The 16,926-nt window shown below is 58.3% G+C and overlaps 7 protein-coding genes across 7 annotated transcripts; 5 read left to right on the top strand and 2 right to left on the bottom strand.

The window, feature by feature from the left end:
- Positions 1-619: 619 nt before the first annotated feature.
- P884DRAFT_244694 (uncharacterized protein) lies at positions 620-1,715 on the top strand (the record flags this gene model as incomplete). Its single annotated transcript, XM_069440385.1, has 2 exons — positions 620-987; positions 1,102-1,715. The coding sequence occupies 2 exons, from the start codon at positions 620-622 to the stop codon at positions 1,328-1,330; spliced, it is 597 nt and encodes a 198-aa protein (XP_069297070.1). The 3' UTR covers positions 1,331-1,715.
- A 1,167-nt stretch (positions 1,716-2,882) lies between these two features.
- On the top strand, positions 2,883-5,134 carry P884DRAFT_308687 (uncharacterized protein; the record flags this gene model as incomplete). The annotated part of the gene is made up of 7 exons (XM_069445154.1): positions 2,883-3,157; positions 3,227-3,669; positions 3,765-3,847; positions 3,986-4,061; positions 4,242-4,426; positions 4,619-4,870; positions 5,087-5,134. 7 exons carry the CDS (start codon positions 2,883-2,885, stop codon positions 5,132-5,134), a joined length of 1,362 nt encoding a protein of 453 aa, XP_069297069.1.
- A 183-nt stretch (positions 5,135-5,317) lies between these two features.
- P884DRAFT_244691 (glycosyltransferase family 22 protein) lies at positions 5,318-7,682 on the bottom strand. The gene is made up of 3 exons (XM_069440384.1): positions 7,515-7,682; positions 6,756-7,437; positions 5,318-6,695 (listed from the first exon to the last, which is right to left on the bottom strand). The coding sequence occupies exons 1-3, from the start codon at positions 7,604-7,606 to the stop codon at positions 5,628-5,630; spliced, it is 1,842 nt and encodes a 613-aa protein (XP_069297068.1). The 5' UTR covers positions 7,607-7,682; the 3' UTR covers positions 5,318-5,627.
- Positions 7,683-8,202: 520 nt separating this feature from the next.
- P884DRAFT_300296 (Gar1/Naf1 RNA binding region-domain-containing protein) lies at positions 8,203-10,299 on the top strand (the record flags this gene model as incomplete). The annotated part of the gene is made up of 1 exon (XM_069444753.1): positions 8,203-10,299. The coding sequence occupies one exon, from the start codon at positions 8,203-8,205 to the stop codon at positions 10,297-10,299; it is 2,097 nt and encodes a 698-aa protein (XP_069297067.1).
- A 2,006-nt stretch (positions 10,300-12,305) lies between these two features.
- P884DRAFT_260392 (uncharacterized protein) lies at positions 12,306-14,867 on the top strand. Its single transcript, XM_069441443.1, has 2 exons — positions 12,306-13,977; positions 14,081-14,867. Exons 1-2 carry the CDS (start codon positions 12,742-12,744, stop codon positions 14,414-14,416), a joined length of 1,572 nt encoding a protein of 523 aa, XP_069297066.1. The 5' UTR covers positions 12,306-12,741; the 3' UTR covers positions 14,417-14,867.
- A 239-nt stretch (positions 14,868-15,106) lies between these two features.
- Positions 15,107-15,993, bottom strand: P884DRAFT_270255 (uncharacterized protein; the record flags this gene model as incomplete). The annotated part of the gene is made up of 2 exons (XM_069442332.1): positions 15,107-15,758; positions 15,857-15,993. The coding sequence occupies 2 exons, from the start codon at positions 15,991-15,993 to the stop codon at positions 15,107-15,109; spliced, it is 789 nt and encodes a 262-aa protein (XP_069297065.1).
- Positions 15,994-16,367: 374 nt separating this feature from the next.
- P884DRAFT_28721 (uncharacterized protein) lies at positions 16,368-16,926 on the top strand. Its single transcript, XM_069443867.1, has one exon. The coding sequence runs from the start codon at positions 16,493-16,495 to the stop codon at positions 16,787-16,789; it is 297 nt and encodes a 98-aa protein (XP_069297064.1). The 5' UTR covers positions 16,368-16,492; the 3' UTR covers positions 16,790-16,926.

The raw sequence follows: 16,926 nt of genomic DNA, 5'->3' as shown, positions 1-16,926 counted from the left end.
CGACCCCAGTCGGATACCTGGATTAGGCTTAGCCAGGCACCTGCCTGCGCCTACATACGTAGTAGTACATAGTACGGAGTAGTAGCAGGGACCGAGAGAGCCTGGCCTGACCAGCGGCCGGGGCACTCAACTTCCCAATTCTGGGACTGACTGGCGGCGCCTTTGGTGTGTGGGAGGCCAACGAGGCCACGCGGAACGGGGCCATGTTTCGAGATGCTGTCTTCTCTCCGAAGTCGCAGAAACGAAACAAAAGCTCTCGATCGTCTCACCGGCCAGCCGCCCATCTAACCCCATCATCAAACCCTTCGGCCGCAGACGAAGCTCTCTCTGTTCATCGGCGCAACCCGCCCCTCCCCCCCCCCCCCCCAACAAAAAAAAAAAAAAAAAATAAAATAAAATTCCTCTTTCATAGACATACCTCCGCCGCCTGGGCGCAGCGCGTCGCCGCATCCGCGCCCGGAAGGCGTCGGCTGGTCTCCGCCCTATGATCGGCTGACGAGCCAACAACCCGCCCCGCATTTTCCCGGTTGGCTCGACTTTGAGTGAGCCAACGACAAGCGATATGGCATCCCTCACCCGCCTCGTCTGGCGACCGGGCCGGGCCGGATGCGAAAATGAAATGCCACGTCCCGAATCCAAAAAGCGGATCGCTGCGGCCAAGGATGACGGTGTTTCGCCCAAAGATGGGGGTGATGCCACCATCGTCGACAACGGATCGTCGTCTCCTTCCGGTTCAGAGCGGAGACGCCGCCGCCCAACCTTCACAACCCTCCCGCCAGAGATCCATCTTCTCATTGCGGAGCAGCTCATTTACCCGGATGCTCTCTCGCTCAAGCACACCAACCGCTACTTTTACCGGCTCGTCGACACAGGGGTGGGGTTAAAAGTCGAATGGTTGATGGAGCGGCGGATGCTTCACCTGGAATGCCCGAGCCACCATCGCTGTGACCTGGGCAGCGACCTGAGGTTCTGTCGGGGGAGCGTCAAGTATGTTATCTTTCTTTTCTTCCCCGCCCTTCCCCCTTTTGGGATCCTACACACGCCCTCAAAGCTGCTTTTCCCTGTTCCCTTGATCCAAACAAGCTAACGCTTGACGACCAGGCTGCTTATGGAACGGAGGAGAGAGCATATCGAGTGCGAGTCGCGGCCTGGGCTGGGCTGCCTGATCTACGGCACCAGCACGTGTCCGCAGGCTAGGAAGCTCAAGACGCGGGTCAAGAAGTGGATGCGGCTCCATGCTGTAGATCAGATGCGGTGGGCCATGTTCCTGGTGTGGTTGATACCAGTCCTGATCGGCTGGGTTTGGATGGTTGGGGTCATGGTGTTTTGACAGTTCGAGAGGGGTCCATTCGAGTTCGAGATCGACTTTATCATGCGGTCGCCCTGGTGGCGGCGCATTTTGTGGTTTCCTTTTCTTTTTTTCTTTCCCAGGATCGCCTGGTCGTTGAGTGGAAGGAGAGACGCCCGGTCACGCTCGACGTTAGCTGTGTGTAAGGACGATGATAACGGCGCTATGTTGACGATACACTTGTTTGAACTCTAAGTTCAACCAATCACTGGATAGGTATTTTCCGGTTTCCGGAAGGTGTTATTGTTGTTGTTGTCTTAGGTAATAATTCGTTGAGGTCTTCGGGGTGTGGGGATCCCCTGGTTGTCTCAAGCTGTCTACCTTAGTAGTCATTCAGGTAGATAATCATAGTAATTCACGAATTGTCAAGCCAAATGAATTGGCACGGAGAGGTGCCTGGTGTGATGCTAATTAAAGATTCAATTATATCATGTCACGTTCACCAGCTGAAGAGTCACAGCCCTTGGATGGTTCTTCCACAACGCTGCCAACCTAGGTACCTTACCTTGTTCTGGTTCGGGAGTGTGGCGTTGATTATTACCTTAGGTTGTGAAGTCTCTTAGCTACAAGACACGAGCGAAACTTGCGAGACCCGATGTTCGAACTGTGAAGACACTAATTAGGCAACCTCGACCCTTCCGCCTTACAGTCTGTCAATGGGCTGCTAATTAGACTTTGAATATCGCCAGATATCTGTTAAACCTCATGCCCTATTTTGGTGGGATATCAGAGTTTCTGCTGTGTTCCATTAGCACATTTCGTGGTGACAGAAGTGCCGGGTGTCATGGGCATAATTAATTAGCTCTTCTGATTACCTAGACGGAGTATCATTGTGAACGCCGGATAGCGGCCAATGACAACAACCGGCAGTGTCTTTCACGGCCCCGTCCACCACCTCTCAGGGGCCGCTCGCTCGAGGTACGGCTCGAGATGCGGCCCTTGATGGGAAGCCGCATCTTCACCGGCAGCGGGTCCTCAAGCCGCACCTTCAGGGCTTCTTTCCTATCCAGCCCTGCGGCTCATACGCTATTAAGCGTCGCGGCCTGAGGTTCAAGGGAATTCTTTTTCAGGACCCTCTTCACCCGACTCGCTTCTCTACCGCCAAAACAACTTTCAAGTCGCCGCTGGGCGATTAAGACAACAAACCTCGGAACCTAAATAACAACCAGCTGGTGAGTAACCATCCACAAGCCCTCCCTATCAAAGAGACAGCTCCATAACATTATATTGTGCTCCTTGCTTGCCCATCTTCCCCTTGTTCCCCCATCCACAACTTGGAAGCCGCGATAATTCGCGGGCTTCGAATCAAGCCACGGACCTCTAGCCCTTTCAACGAGCCCGCTGGTCGCCCGAGATGACCTCAGGTTGGCCGACACTGGCATCTCTTCCAGTCTGCCCCTCCCCTCTGAAGACGCAGCAGCACAGCAGCGCAGCACCACCATTTACACGCTCGATACTCTGTACCATTCACTTGAACCAGCTAGCTTCTAACTCTTTTGCTCTAGTTTGGTCTCTCTTCTCCCTCCCGCCAGCCATGAAGCGCAAGAGACCAGTCGAGCTGATGGACCTGCCCAAGGAGGTCCTCGGCATGATCGTCAAGGACGCCGAGACGCCTCTCGACGACAGCACTCCTCTGGACCAGAACAACTATGGCGGTGTCAAAGCCCTGTCGCAGGTCAACCGGACCTTCCGTGCCATCTGCCTGCAGAGCTCCCTGAAACACGTCCGCATTTGGAACTTTGAGGACAGCCTGGCCCGCCGTCTCCGCGAGATCTACGACCACGGCCGGCATATTCTTAGTAACTCGACGTAGGCCAAGACTGACCCATCTATTCCGCTTTCCACGTAAGTGAGCTCCGCCAAGCTAACGGGAGCCAGTTCTATCTCGATCCGGAGCATCGGCTACACCTTGGACGCCGCGCGCCACTACAGGTCCCGGGCCCCGGAGAAGACCGACTTCATCCGCGACTTCGGTCTCGTCCTGTCCGCAATGCCGAAGCTCAGAGAGGTCCGTCTCGTCTCCGAGAACGGCCGGCACGGCATCGAGCCCGTCCTCCGCAAGTTCTTCAACGCCAAGAAGCTCGTGTTCCCCGAGGTCAAGTCGCTGTACATCCGCACGGCCGGCCCGGTCGCCAGGATCTACCGCTGCTTTCCGAGCCTCGAGGCCATCAACTTCAACCTCCATGGCAACACCGGCAAGGTGCCCTCCAGCCCCCTGTCCCAGGACTTCAAGATCCTGAAGGAGCCCATCTTCCAGAGCCTCCGTACCTTGGCCATCTACAAGTCGGCCGGTTCCGGCTGGACTGGGGATGATATCAGCGGTACGTCTTGCCAGGCCCCATGCTCGACACGTGGAGCAGCGAGAGAGAGATCAAGTAGGCAGCTCGACCATCTAACCCAATCTCCCGCGTAACAGCTGTCGTTAAAAACTTCCCGAACATCGAGCGGCTGTTTCTCCTGGGCTGCCTTGGAGGCGATGTGTCTCACATGTTCCGCTTCGTAAGTCACTCATTCCCGGCCTCATCTTGTTGAAGTTGCCATATAGATCACGTCCGTACTCGTTCAATCTTCCCCTGCTTCCCTCCGCCGTCCCTTCCTACCCCTTTTTGGCTCTGGTGACTAACCACAATACGGCAGAACCCTCACAAAGCCGGCGAGCTTTTTGCTCCTCACCGCAACCTGCGCTATCTCGGTCTGACGGACGAACCCTACCGTAAGTTTCAAAGCCCTTCCCCAGCCTCTCCATGCCGCCCCTTCCCCCTCTCGCCCGCCCCCCCCCTTTTTTTTTTTCTTCTCTTGCTCTTCCCAAGTCTCTCCAAAATTCGCTCCCGAGCACTCCTCGACACTCTTCAGAATATTTCAACCGAATCACTCGCTGATCCTTCCGGAATAGTCCACATCACCAAGAACCACCGCCTGGTCCGGAAGCTGGAGCCCTTCGTCCCCTATGCGCGCTGGGAGGCTGTGGCCCAGAAGTTCTTTGCTGTCTTGCCGGACTTGGTCGAGCTCTGCATGATCCGGCAGACCGACTTCTCCGGGCTCGTTCTCCGCCCCATCCGGCATGCAGTCCCCGAGGCGGTCGACGGCGAGGGTAATGATGACGACGAGGACATCGAGATGGCCGACGACGACGACTTTGCCGCCGCCGCCCCAACCGCCGCCGCCCCAACCGCCGCCGCCACCCCACCTGCCATCCTCGCCGCTGCCATCGCTGCTGCCGTGGCGGCCGGGGATTTCGGGGACGACGGCCCGCCGGGCATCCCGGTCGAGGTCGTGCGCCGCTACGCGGACGAGTCGCCGCGGCGCCGGCTCAACTTCCCGCCCGCGCGCTGGAACGGCGACATGTGCGTCTGGTGGCCCGCCTGGGGCCCCGTCCCGACCGAGGACGACTTCGGCATGCCCGACGAGCCCGACGGCGCCGTCCAGCTGATCGGCCGCCACAACGGCGTCCACTTCCGTAACGTCGCCGAGGGCATGCCCGTCGTGCTCTACACCGAGATGATCCTCGACCACTGCGAGACGGTACGTTAGGCCCCGCTCGTCCGAATTTCACTGCGCCCGTCCGTCCCCTTAGGCCCCCCCCCCCTTTTTTTTTTTTCCTTCTCCCCCCTCCCCTCACCCAAGTATAACACCGACATTTTCCACACTCTCGGGCTCGATCACCCGCCACTATCACACCCAGAACCTCTTACTCCCCCAAACTCGTCGAAACCTTGGTTGCTAATTAGCCGCTTGCAGGGCCCCTGGGACGTCGAGTGGCTGAGAGTTATTAGAAACCAGCGCTAAGCGTTAATTTTATCCCCCCCAAATATCCATATATGGAAGGGTTATTTGCAGGGACCTGCACATCTGGGGGAATTATGGGATCGTTGAATTTTTTTTTCCCCCGGAATTTGTGGTGACTTTGCGGTTTATACTGATATGGAAGGAGTTACGGTTGGGACTCGACGTGGATGGAAATAAGAGGTTGATGGGACTGTCGACGGAAGCTCAAGTGCTACTGGCCGGTCCTGTCCCTCGAAACCAACCCTCTATGGGTTTTCCAGTAGATTGGGTTGCCTCGGATCTCCACATTCGGATCTCCCTTATAAGAGGGCCAGATATTTCTTCTTCCTTCTGCCCATGCATTCGTCTCCCAGTACATCTATTTATAACGTCTAAGGGCAACCCAAAAATACCTTAGCAACATCTACATTCCTGCTACATCACAAACACGTATCGTACGTCCCCGTCCACCACCAGACAAGATGTAAAGTCGCGAAATCATCACAGCAAAACCTTACTTTCTCCGCTTCAGCAGACAATGCCTTCCCCATTTCCTCCGCAACCGTTCCGGAACGATCTCCCAGTCGGGCAGCCAAAGCGCCCTGGCCAGGAAGTGCGTCCTCTCCGCGTCCAAGAAGGGCAGGCACCGTACCTCCTCCCACCTCTCCACGTCCTGGGCGTAGTCGGGCTCGTTCGGCGGCGGCGACAGCGGCTCCCCCGCGGCCGCGGCAGCCGCCCGCCGCGCGGGGAACTGCGTGTCCACCAGGAAGACGCACGTCCTCGGGTCGGCGTACTTGCCCGGGTCTTCCTCGTTGCGGTCGTTGAGCCCGCTGGTCGGCAGCCAGGTGCCGCTCCAGAAGCCGAACCCGGTGCGCGCCTCCGAGAACTCCCCCGGCAGCAGGCCGCGGAACTCGGAACGCACAAACTTGGCGCGCATGTCGCGCGGCAAGAAGAACGACGTCGGGAAGCGGTACCAATCCTTGCCGAAGCAGACCGTGTCCCCCGGCCCGCCGGTGCTGGCGAGCGGCGCGTAGAGGTCCAGCGGGGCGTGGTAACCCGTGTACAGGCCCCAGACGCGGGCCAGGCCCACGCTGACCGAGGCGAGAAGACCCAGGGCGACGACGGCCAGTTTCACTTTGGCCGGGATGCGGCCGATGAGGGTTTTGGGGCCGGCATTGCCAAGGAGGGCGAGCAGGGTGTGTAGGGCCAGTGCGGCGTTGAGGGCCAGGAATGGGTAGGCTGGATACATGAAGCGCTCCTCCTTGTGCGGCTGCAGGGTGAAGATGCCGAGCCACAGGTAGAAGGGCGACAGGAAGACGAGCGTGCGCAGGCCGGACTGGAAGGATTCGCCTGCCCTGCGCCGGGAGACGAGCTTCTGGAGCAGGAAGAGAGGCAAGGAGAGGAGGGCGAGGAGGAACCAGACGTTAAAGTTGAGGGCGAGGTTCTTGAAGTAGAAGGTCCACGGCTCGGTGCCGTACAGATCGGGGCCGCCGGTGGAGGAGAAGACGTTGTACTTGACGATGTTCCACGTGACGATCTCAAACTTCCTGTAGAAGAAGGTGTTGATGGCTGTGTCGAAGGCCTGGAATGGGCGATCTTAGCATTTACGGAATCGGACCGTGAGCAGCAAAAGGAAACGTACGACCAGTAGCAGCGTCGCTACGACACCGCGGGCGAGCCTGATGAAGGACTCGAAGAAGCGCTCCTTGTCGCTCAGCATAGCAAAGAAAACCTCCTCCAGTACAAAGGGGGCGCAGAGCGCGATGGCAAAGGGCCACCCGAGAACACCGCCGAGAGCAAACCAGAACATGCCCTGCGACGTCTTCAACCCGCCGCGCCAGTTCATGAAGGCAGCTGCGCCTAACATGCCCATGTACATGGCGAAGCTGGACGGCAGGTAGGCGGTGCTGGAGTGAAAGTTCCCCGGGCTGAAGACCAGAGCGGCGATGAAGAACAGCCCGACCCGCGGGTTCAGCGCCAGACAAACGGCCTTCCACATGAGCGTCTGGCACAGAGCGCAGCCAAAGGCGAGCAGGTAGCGGAGGAAGTAGAACTCGGCCACCTTGGACGAGCGCGGCAGCAGGCGGCGGATGTTGGCGCCGAGGGCGTGGATGGCGATGTATAGCCAGCTGCGGATGGCATAGTCAGGCGAGTACTCCCACGTCTGCAGGCCGTAGCCATGGCTGAGATAGTGGGTAGGCTCCCAGTAGTTGAAGGTCTCATCGCAGTCCTGGATCGGGGCGAAAAGGGCCGCTATGATGTTGGCTCCCAGGAAGATGTAGAATGCTGAGATGGGCTCGATGGCAAAGGCATTCTGAATGGCCCTGGGTAGCGTTGCATTGTCAGCCCATATATGGTACTTGCAACAAAAACGCCAAACTTGCGGAGCTCCATTATTTACTTTTTGCGTGCGTGTTTCGCTGACGGATGTACAAATTCCTTCTTTTGCTTCTTTGGTGCAGGCACCTGAGGCGCAGCCTGGGTGGTCGCCATTGTTGTGCTGGGTTGGGCCAGTCCCTCGGACGTTGACAGCTTGTCCGTTGCCCTGATAAATGAACGATCTCGGCTCTGGGAGACTGGATTTTGTTGGCCAAAAGCCCAGGCTGGGCCGTGTTGCGTCACGGTTGTTGAGCTCAACTGCACAGGGGTTTAAGCCACCACAGGGGCGCTAGTCCGTAGCAGGCATAGCGCTCCCGAGCTGGGCCATTGTCGACTTTTTTCGGGTCCATTTTTTTTTTTTTCGGATCGAAATCTTCAAGCTTGTATTCGCCTTATCTGGGTTCTAACCACCGATCCAATTTGAGTGCGGCCACAACTCTTGTTTTTTTTTTTTTTTTTTTTTTTTTCCCTTTTATCATGTGGTCTATATCAATCACATAAGATTTTTTTTTTCACGTGCAGATTCGATCATTGTTGAACTTTGTGCTGAGTTTTCTGCGGCCGCGACCTCTCAGCTGTCTTGCCACTGTGAAGCGCATTGCGCATCACTGCGCTCGACCACTGTGTCTTTCTCGAACATACCCTTTCTACGCACCATTGCTAGATCGGTTGACCAGGGGGACAGTCACCTGCTGCTTCCGGTCGACAGGATGGCCGAGACGCCTTTTCAGATCCCTGGCCTGGGCCAGGCGAAACCCAACGAGAAGTTGCCAGTCGAAAACTTCGCTCCCGATCTCATCGCCGCCGCCGCAAGTATAATGGGGGAGGACAAGGTGACTGTGGGCGCTACTAACGGGCATGCACAGTGGGAGAGAAAAGAGCAAGAGGCTAAGCAAGAGGAGGCCACAAAAACAAGCACATCAGCCAGAGAGGGAGCTGATGGCATGGAACTCGACATCACCGAAACAAGCGCCATGGGAGCCAGCCAGGACCAGAAGCAAGACGTGAAGATGCACGATCAAGAACCAAAGACCGCAGAAGGCCAGGCGCCCGACCACGACGTGAAGAATGGTGACGATGCGTCGACCCCAGACGTCACGCACGCCCTTGAAGCCGCCCTTGACGGCATGCTGTCGAATATCAGGGCGCCCGCTCGGCCGGCTCAGAACCAGGATGGTGTAGCAGTCACCCAGGAGCAACAGCAGGAATCATCCGATGCCCAGCAAGAGGACGAGGAAGCCGAAGCCGAATGGGAAGTTGACTCTTCACCCTACGAATCGTCTTCGGACTCTTCCAGCTCGGATAGCGACTCGGACGACGACTCCGAAGATGGCGAGGGTTATCCACTCCTCGGCATTGAAGAAACAGCGCGCCTGCTAATGGCTGCCGATGGCGATGGTGACGCCGACGGTGACGGGAGCGGTAAGTCCAAGGGTGCCGGGGCCGCTCTCCGGACGAAAAACGAAATGCCCGAGGAGGTGCTCCCCAAGCCAGACGTCACCATCACTCCGGAGATGAAAATTGAGCGCCTAGGGAATATCGAATTCATAGTCGAGACCACCGTTGTCATCAAGTCGCAAACACCGGGCGAGGTCCAGGTCTTGGACACTGGATCTGTGCTATGCAGAGAGGATCGCACCGTCATTGGCGCGCTGGCCGAGGTCCTGGGAAATGTGCGCAGTCCCATGTACACGGTTGGGTTCCGTACTCTGGATGAGATCAAGGAGCTCGAATTGGCGACCGGCATGCCTATCTATTACTCGGTTCAGCATGCCAACTATGTCTTCACACAGCCATTGAAGGAAGCCAAGGGGACAGATGCCAGCAACCTCCACGACGAAGAGCTGCCGCCGGAGGAAATGGAGTTTTCTGACGACGAAAAGGAAGCCGAGTACAAGAGAGCGCAGAAACAAAAGAGACGAGGAGCCAAGGCAGGCCGCGGTGGGCGGGAGCAGGGCACCGCAAATGGCCAAACCCAACCTCCCAATCCAGCGACCTCTTCCAGTCTCAATTACGATGAAGACGAGGATGGGCCGTACAAGCCTCTGTCGCGGCCGCCTGGATACGGACAAGGTGGGCCGCCGTCTCTTCCCTCCCTGCCCCCCAAGCCCGAGGCCGGGTTCAGTCCGCCCCGAGGCGGCCGTGACCAGGGTCACCGCGGAGCCCATCGCGGAGGGCGGGGTGACTTCCGGGGCCGCATTCAGCGTGGCGGCAGCCATCGCGGTGGCGACCGGAGACACGGCTCACGCGGGGGCGGAGGAGGCGGCAGCTATCAGCAGTTTGGCCATGACGGCGCAGCCTCACCTCAGACAGGTTTCCCAAGCGTTCCGCCACCTTCCCAGACTCCCCATGTCCCCCCTCCCCCTTTCGGCGCGAAGCCCGCAGCGCCTTCTGGGCAATGGCCCGCTCCTCATGCCCCCTATGTCCCACCTCCCGTCTCATATTCGCCCCCTGCTCAGCCTCAGGTTCCCATCCCGCACCATCAGCCTTCCACGAGCAATTTCAACTTCAACTATCAAGCCTGGAATCAAAACCAAGGCCAACAATACCAGTATCCTCAGGCGGCTTCCCACCATCAACCGCCTACTCCCCAGCAGCCCGCAGCTCCCACCTATGCACCGCCGTATGTTTCCCCCCAGGCTCCTCAATGGCAATCGGCCGGAACCGCGCCGCCGGTACCTCCGGCCGCTGGCGCTTATAATCCCACCTTCTATGCTGGCTACCAGCAGCCAGCACAAGCGCAGCAAGGCCAGCAGTACTGGCCTCAACAGCAGCATGGTGCCTACAGGCAGGGGCCGAGTCAATAACGACTGACAGGGTCATTGTATCACTCGTGACTCGCCTTGAGCTCTACGGTTTGTCGAGCCCAGCCAGTTTTTTCCTAAGACGAGCGAGCGTGCGCAACCAAGCAAGCTCAGAGCCCTGGAGCCGGAGCATCGAGAGATGCCATGTCGCTGCTACCCTTCAGGGTATTTCTCCCACATTGTACCACTCCGATACGGCGGATAAGTTCGATCTGCTGCATTGCGGATCATCTGCAAGGAACATTTCATGATGTAATTAAAAAAAAGGTGTTGAGGTCGAGGGAACGGGGTACGAAAAGCCGTTCAGGATAGATATCGCATGGAGCAGTCATTGCTGTGTTGCTTCTCACAGGCACATGTATGAATTTAACGCGTGGGCCAATGTTACAAGATTCAACGCGACGAGAACAACTGCTGTCGTCGACAAACCTTGCAACAGTACTCCAAAGCCCTCGTTGTTGGGGGTGTGTGATCGGCAACTCGATCGATTGTCAGTCGTCATCAGTCCGCCCTTTTTGCACCGAGTGTGAGCGCTGTTGCTCTTGGGGGCGTCAAGCGCTCTTCCTGCCCGAGCTTTCGGACTCGTAGGAAATAGCGAAGTGGGGTTTTCAAGATACCGTGTCAACCCATTACCTTTAGCGGGGGTGGGGCTCAATCCATGGTTGCTCATGTCGCTTCTTGTCACTAGTCTCCACGTGCCGATGGGCTCCACGGCTGTTTCACATTCGCCCTAACGACTTGCTAGTGGAAATTCGTACGCGTGTTGTCCTGGTACACCTGACTTCGTTCGTTCGCCAGGCCAGTTGTTTGTCGTGGGCGATCACTCATTCCGAAACGGCACAAACAGGTTTGGGTTCGAGTACGCCGTACCATGACAACCTTCCCACCGCTCGCCAAACGGCAGAATTTAATCTTTTGGCCTGAGAGCCTCCGAAAAAAAAAAGCCAATCACGCACGAAGTAAGCAGTCAACGTATGCACATTGCTTGTCGGCTCATGAGTCTTTTTCCGTTCCTCGAAAGGCACCAGCCTGCATGGCACCAAGAATAGCAGCTTAAGGCGCTGCGTCAGAGTTCCCTTCGGCTCAGCCAGAGGTCGACTCAGCCACAAGACGCCTCTGGTGTAACTACACGACAAGACTGGTCATCTCCACGAGGACGTAACTATATATTCCGTACAATCTCCCAATTGGTGTTAAAAGGCAAGAAAGCTACAAAGTTGCGCTCTGATTGTCCCCGGGCATGCCAATAACTCCCCAGGAGCGCGTTGTTCGCGTCTGGCTTGGTTACCCGTGCGATAAACTTGGGTAGTTTTCGTGGAGCGGGCTGCCAAATTTGCTCCAGCGAAGATCTGCAAATCCGCAGCTCGCCCGCCCAATCGCATCGCTGCCGGCAATCTCGCTTCCCACTTGGCTACCCGTGCCACCAATGAGCATGAAGGGTCCCCTGAGGTGATGCGCGAATTGGATCCAGGGTCGGACAGCGCGGGTGAACCAGTTGGGACGAAGAGCCAAACGCCGTGATGCCTTCCGCTCTGAAACATCCATCGGCGGCTTGTTGCAATGATCACGGACGCGCTGCTGCTGTGATGCGATACCAAACGAAAAATCTGCTCCCGTCTCCGTTGTCGAGATCTCCCCCAATCTCCATCGGTCAATGGCCCGTGGATTTGTTCTTGGCCGAAGGGGGGGAGTGGGCGTGAGATTTTTTGGGCATACCGAGCCAACAAACCCGAAAATCCTATCAGCGGCAAGATTCGCCAGCGGCGCAGCACACCGTTGGTTGGTTGAGCCGCCAAAGCCCCCGTCTCCCATCCCCGGCCGGCGCGCTGATCCGTGGACCCCCGGCTAGCTGCACCTCGCAAGACCTCTGCCTCTTTCGCTGCCCGCACTTTTTGCCGATTCCTCAGGGGACCAGGCTAACTTGGCTATCCGGTTTGTGGTTAGTGCCAACAACCCCGTCACTCATCCAAGCAGTCTCCCACATCCCTCCTGCGGAGTCGAATCCTGCTTTTTGGGTTCCCAACGCAATTCCACGGCTCGTCCTCGATGTGTCCGTCGTGCTCGTGGTTGCGATGATGTTGATCTAGGATCTCGGCATCTCATCGTCGGCTTCTGTTCACAAACAACCAACTATTCATTCCTTCCTTTTTTGAAGAACCGCCGACATAGTTAATCGCTTCTTTTGCGCGCAGCCCAGGCCGCCGCCATCCATTCTTTGGCACTCTTCCAGCATTTCACCCATCGTCCTCATCATCTTCCCAACTGAGACGAATTTAACCACAAAGAAAGAAAGTAGAGTCTCGCGCTTAGAGACCAGTGTGTGTAACTACCGGACCATCCAGAAAAGAAACCTCCGAATTAGTTGGCGACAAACGTCCCTGAACACCAAATCGGGAGGAGAGAGAGAGTACGATTGGCATATCGGCCACCGGAACCAAAAAAACCATGGCAGCACCGGAATTCTGGGACGTCGTGAAGCGTGAGGTTAGGGACATGCTTGTTCCGGGGCTGGCGAAGAGAATGGAAGGGGGTTCTCCTGGCGGCTCGCCGGGGAGTAACCGCGTTCGGAGAGATGACTCGTCGGCCGCGACCAGCTTGCCTTCCATGATCACCGCTCCTCCCTCCGTGTCCGTACTGGCGACTGAGTCCCTTGCGCTTGCATCTTCATCGCCCACAACTACGTCCACGACTACGCCAACGACCACCGGCAAGGTGGTGATGCAGACTACTACAGCACCGGCGGAACCGAGCGAGTCGGAGACCGAAGGCATGAGCGTTGCTGCCAAGGCCGGCATCGTTATCGGTGCGCTGGGTGGTATCCTTGTCGTCTTTGTCCTCGGCTGGCTGGTTCTCAACGCGCGGAGGAAGAAGCTCGCGAGGCGGAGGCAGCAGATCGAGGACGATGAAAAGATCAACGGGCCGTTCGCCGACAGCGCGGCAATACAGCCGACTCCGAACAAGACTCCTCGTCTCAGCCTGCGGCCCGTCACGCAACTCCTGCCCACCTTCACAACCCCGCAAGCCGAGAGACGCCAGAGCCGCGGCATCGCCCTGACTCTCAACCCCGTGTCGAACCCGTCCCTCGCCCGTCCCACGGGAGGCAGCGCCTGGGAGCGCCCAACCTTGCGCTCGACGATGGCTAGCCCGAGCGGCGACTCCAACCGGGCCGGCACGAGCGCGGGCCTGCACCCGAACCCGTTCCACGATAACAACCGCGTTCCCGACGAGCCCGTCAGCCCGGTCAGCTCTCTCAGCTCAGTCGATCAGCGGGTGGGCGTCGCAACAACAACCGACTCGGTTCCAGAACCCGTTTCGCCCATCCTCGGCGACGACGACGAGGAGGAGGAGAACCAGCGCCGCCAACAAAGCGGCGATTCCAACCTCACCCGCAAGGCGTCGATCCGCCAAGGCCTCCCCAAACCCTTGGATCTGACCAAGCCCTCTTCCCAGCTTCACGCCGTGCCACCGAGCCCGGCCGGGACGGAGTACTCGGTGCACTCGATCGCGCCGGGCCAATCGCCCGGGCCGTCGGCAAGCGCGGCAGCCATCGCCGCCGCCGGGGGCCCGGCACACTCGACCGTGCACCGCGTGCAGCTTGACTTCAAGCCGACTCTGCATGACGAGATGGAGCTACGCGCCGGACAGCTTGTCCGCCTGCTTCACGAGTATGACGACGGATGGGTACGTGAATCATTCCCCTCCTCTTTTTCCTATCACATCTCCAAAAAAAAAAAAAAAAAGCATCATTGTTTCTAACCCGCGCTCTTTCTTCCCGACTCAACAGGCTCTTTGCATCCGCCTCGACCGCTCCGAGCAGGGCGTCGTCCCCCGCACCTGTCTCTCGACCCGGCCCGTGAAGCCTCGTCCGCCACAGGGACCCGGGGCGCCGCCTGCGGGTGGTGGTGGTGTGGGCAACCAGCGCCGCGGCCCCCCCGTCAACCCGCCCCACCAGCACCACAACTCCGGCAGCAACGCTAGCCGCGGGGCACCCAGGGCCGGCCCCAATCCTGGGGGATCTCCTCCGCAACAGGGATGGAGGGGATATGGACCCCAAACCGGACACGGCCCGGATGGTTTCGATGGCGGGGATGTGAATCCCCCGCCGGGGCAGGCTTACTAGAACCGCTCTGAGGAAGCAGCCCCTTTTTGTTTCGAGTTCGAGCTTTTTAGATATGCCAGGTACCGGTGAATGGGTGGATGTCTGAGGTTTCTAATAATGAGAAGGCTGGACGTGTGGTTAATGTCGCTCTGGGGAAGCCGAGAGTCGAAGCGGTGCTTGGTTGACTGAGCGCCCGGAAAAAGAGCTGAGCTTGTGTCATGGTCTTTCTGGGATTGTGTTGGACGGCGTTGGGGGGGAGGGAAAGGCGGAGACGGGAGTCAATGGGATTTTTTTTCTTTTTTTTTCTTTTTTTGGGCAAATGATTGGTTCTGCAACGCTGCGATGGGTTGAATACTACCGATGGGGAACAACCGGGTGCAGGGACTCATCCAGCATGGAGGAGGTAGATGGGTAGGACTGGCATGTTTCCTTGGAGCTCTTGTCACTCGCTTGTCCGACTGTCTGTACATCTCTCTTATTCTGTAACATGCCTGCTGTAGCGGGACCGTTTTCCCATTTTTTTTTTTCCTTCCTTCAATTGACAAAGGCAGGTGCGCCAGGCCTGGCTTGTCTGTTTCTCAGCTTGTTTGTCCCCCTGTTGTATGGAACATTGCTCAACTTTGACGGCTCTCTCTCACACAGACACCCACACTCTGCGAACAAACAAACCTATTCGGTTGTCTGCGGCTTCGAATGAGCAGGCCTATCCGCCTAGGGCTGGACCGGATTGGGGTGCACCGGTGCAGTCCCTGGTGTAGGAAGCGTAAGAGCAGCGGCGCCGAGGCTGAGGATGTTGTGGAGATGGTTCTGCCAGTTGTTCGGCCGGGGACCCCTCTGCACCGTGAAGGGGACGTCGTCCAGCTTGTCCCCCTCGAGGTACTGCCCCTGCAGGGCGTGGGAGTCCGGGCCGCGGCGCTCGGGCAGCTCGGGCAGGCCGAGCACGAAGCGCGCCTTGTCCAGGCCGCGGACGTCGGCCAGGCGGCGGAAGAAGCGGGTCTCGCTCACGCGCTTGTGCCAGGGCCGCAGGTCGCTCGAGTCGAGCCAGACGCGCAGCTCCTGCAGCGCGGGCAGGGCGACCAGGGCGTCGCACAGGTGCTGCCACGGGTTGTTCGTGACCGAGAGCATCGGGCGGGCGCGGCCGGCGAAGATGGCGGGCGGGCCCTCGTCGCCCTTGCTCCTGCTGTGCGCGGGCGGGTAGTAGATCTCGGTCAGCAGGTTGGGCAGGCGGATGCACAGCTCGAGCGAGCGGAGGGGATGGCGCGCCCCGTCGGCGCCGTAGCGGGTGAGGAACTCGCCTGCCGTGCGCGTGTCGGTGAGGACGAAGGTCGTGTTCCCGTAGAGGGAAGGGAGGGCTTCGAGGTACCTTCCCAGGGTTAACAGAAGTTGCCCTATAATACACGCATAACACTTGTGTCTATGTGTGTGCGTGTCCGTAAATGACCAGAAAACAGCTTCACTCACATCCGCCTGCACGTCGTCAGGAGGTTCAGGAAGCCAGTCTGTCCCGGAATGGGCCGAGATGCAGACGCTATACCGTCGCTCTCCCCATGACGTATCCTCTTCACCGAGGGGGACTGCTCCTCGCAGGGCCAGTGCATGCACCACTCGCTCTTAGACTTCTTACCACTGACCTCGCCCCAGCGGGTTTCCTCGGCGCGGGGTTCAATGATACATGGTACGTGCAACCATTCTACCCTGATGCTTTCCGCATCCTGCTCAGCCGAGATCTCTTGTCTGATCTCGCGTTTGACGATGTGCAGCCGGGCGGAGCTGAATTTCCAGAACTCAATGTACACGAGGTCACGAATCTCGGCTGGGAGGACGGTGAAGAAGGGCGACGAGCTCTGAGGATCCGCAGAGCGGTGGAATGAGGACGAATCGATCATCTTGTTGCCTGCTTGCTGGCGGCGCCAGCTTGTTCCGTGCTGTTGGTGTTGTCGCGGCGTTGGTTCAACGAGCGGGAACTTATGAGTCGTTGCCCCCAAGTCCTCTCTCTCATTCCCCCCGCATTTCCGTTGCGTGTTGCTTCATTGCAGGCGGCCTCGTAGGGTTGTTCCCCGCTCCAGTAAAACTGCTGCCTGGGGCGCTCCGTTGGGAATGCCTAGAGGGTCACGCAACTGGATCCCAACCAGCTGCGCAGTAATTCTAACACTGTTGCTTCCAGCTCCGCGCATCGTGAACGGCAGCGCCCTCGGCTGCACTTCTCCGCGTCAGCTATTGAGGCTGGGTCTTGGCCGCTCAAGGCAACCTTTGCGCCGAAGCCGCGTCTCGATCGAAGTCAACATGATTTGCCAGCCAAGAGATTGCCATGCTGGTGACGGAATTGCATTTCACTCCGGGTTGGGCAAGACGGCCTCGATAGGACGGACGATAGCGATGCATCCTGATGCATGAGGACCGTGGAGCTTTCTGCAAGGTCGCTTCGTTTGCCTGGTCGGGTCGCACGTCCTCCCAACCTCTTCCAGCAGCGCACCCCGAAGAGAAGACGCACGAGCCGAAGACGGTGTACCTTGCTTATATTGTCGGTGACC

This window comes from Thermothelomyces heterothallicus, assembly GCF_042370625.1.
Source record: "Thermothelomyces heterothallicus CBS 202.75 unplaced genomic scaffold P884_scaffold_13, whole genome shotgun sequence".
In the NCBI taxonomy this organism is placed as follows: Eukaryota; Fungi; Ascomycota; class Sordariomycetes; order Sordariales; family Chaetomiaceae; genus Thermothelomyces; species Thermothelomyces heterothallicus.
This window is presented reverse-complemented; position numbering and strand designations above follow the sequence as displayed.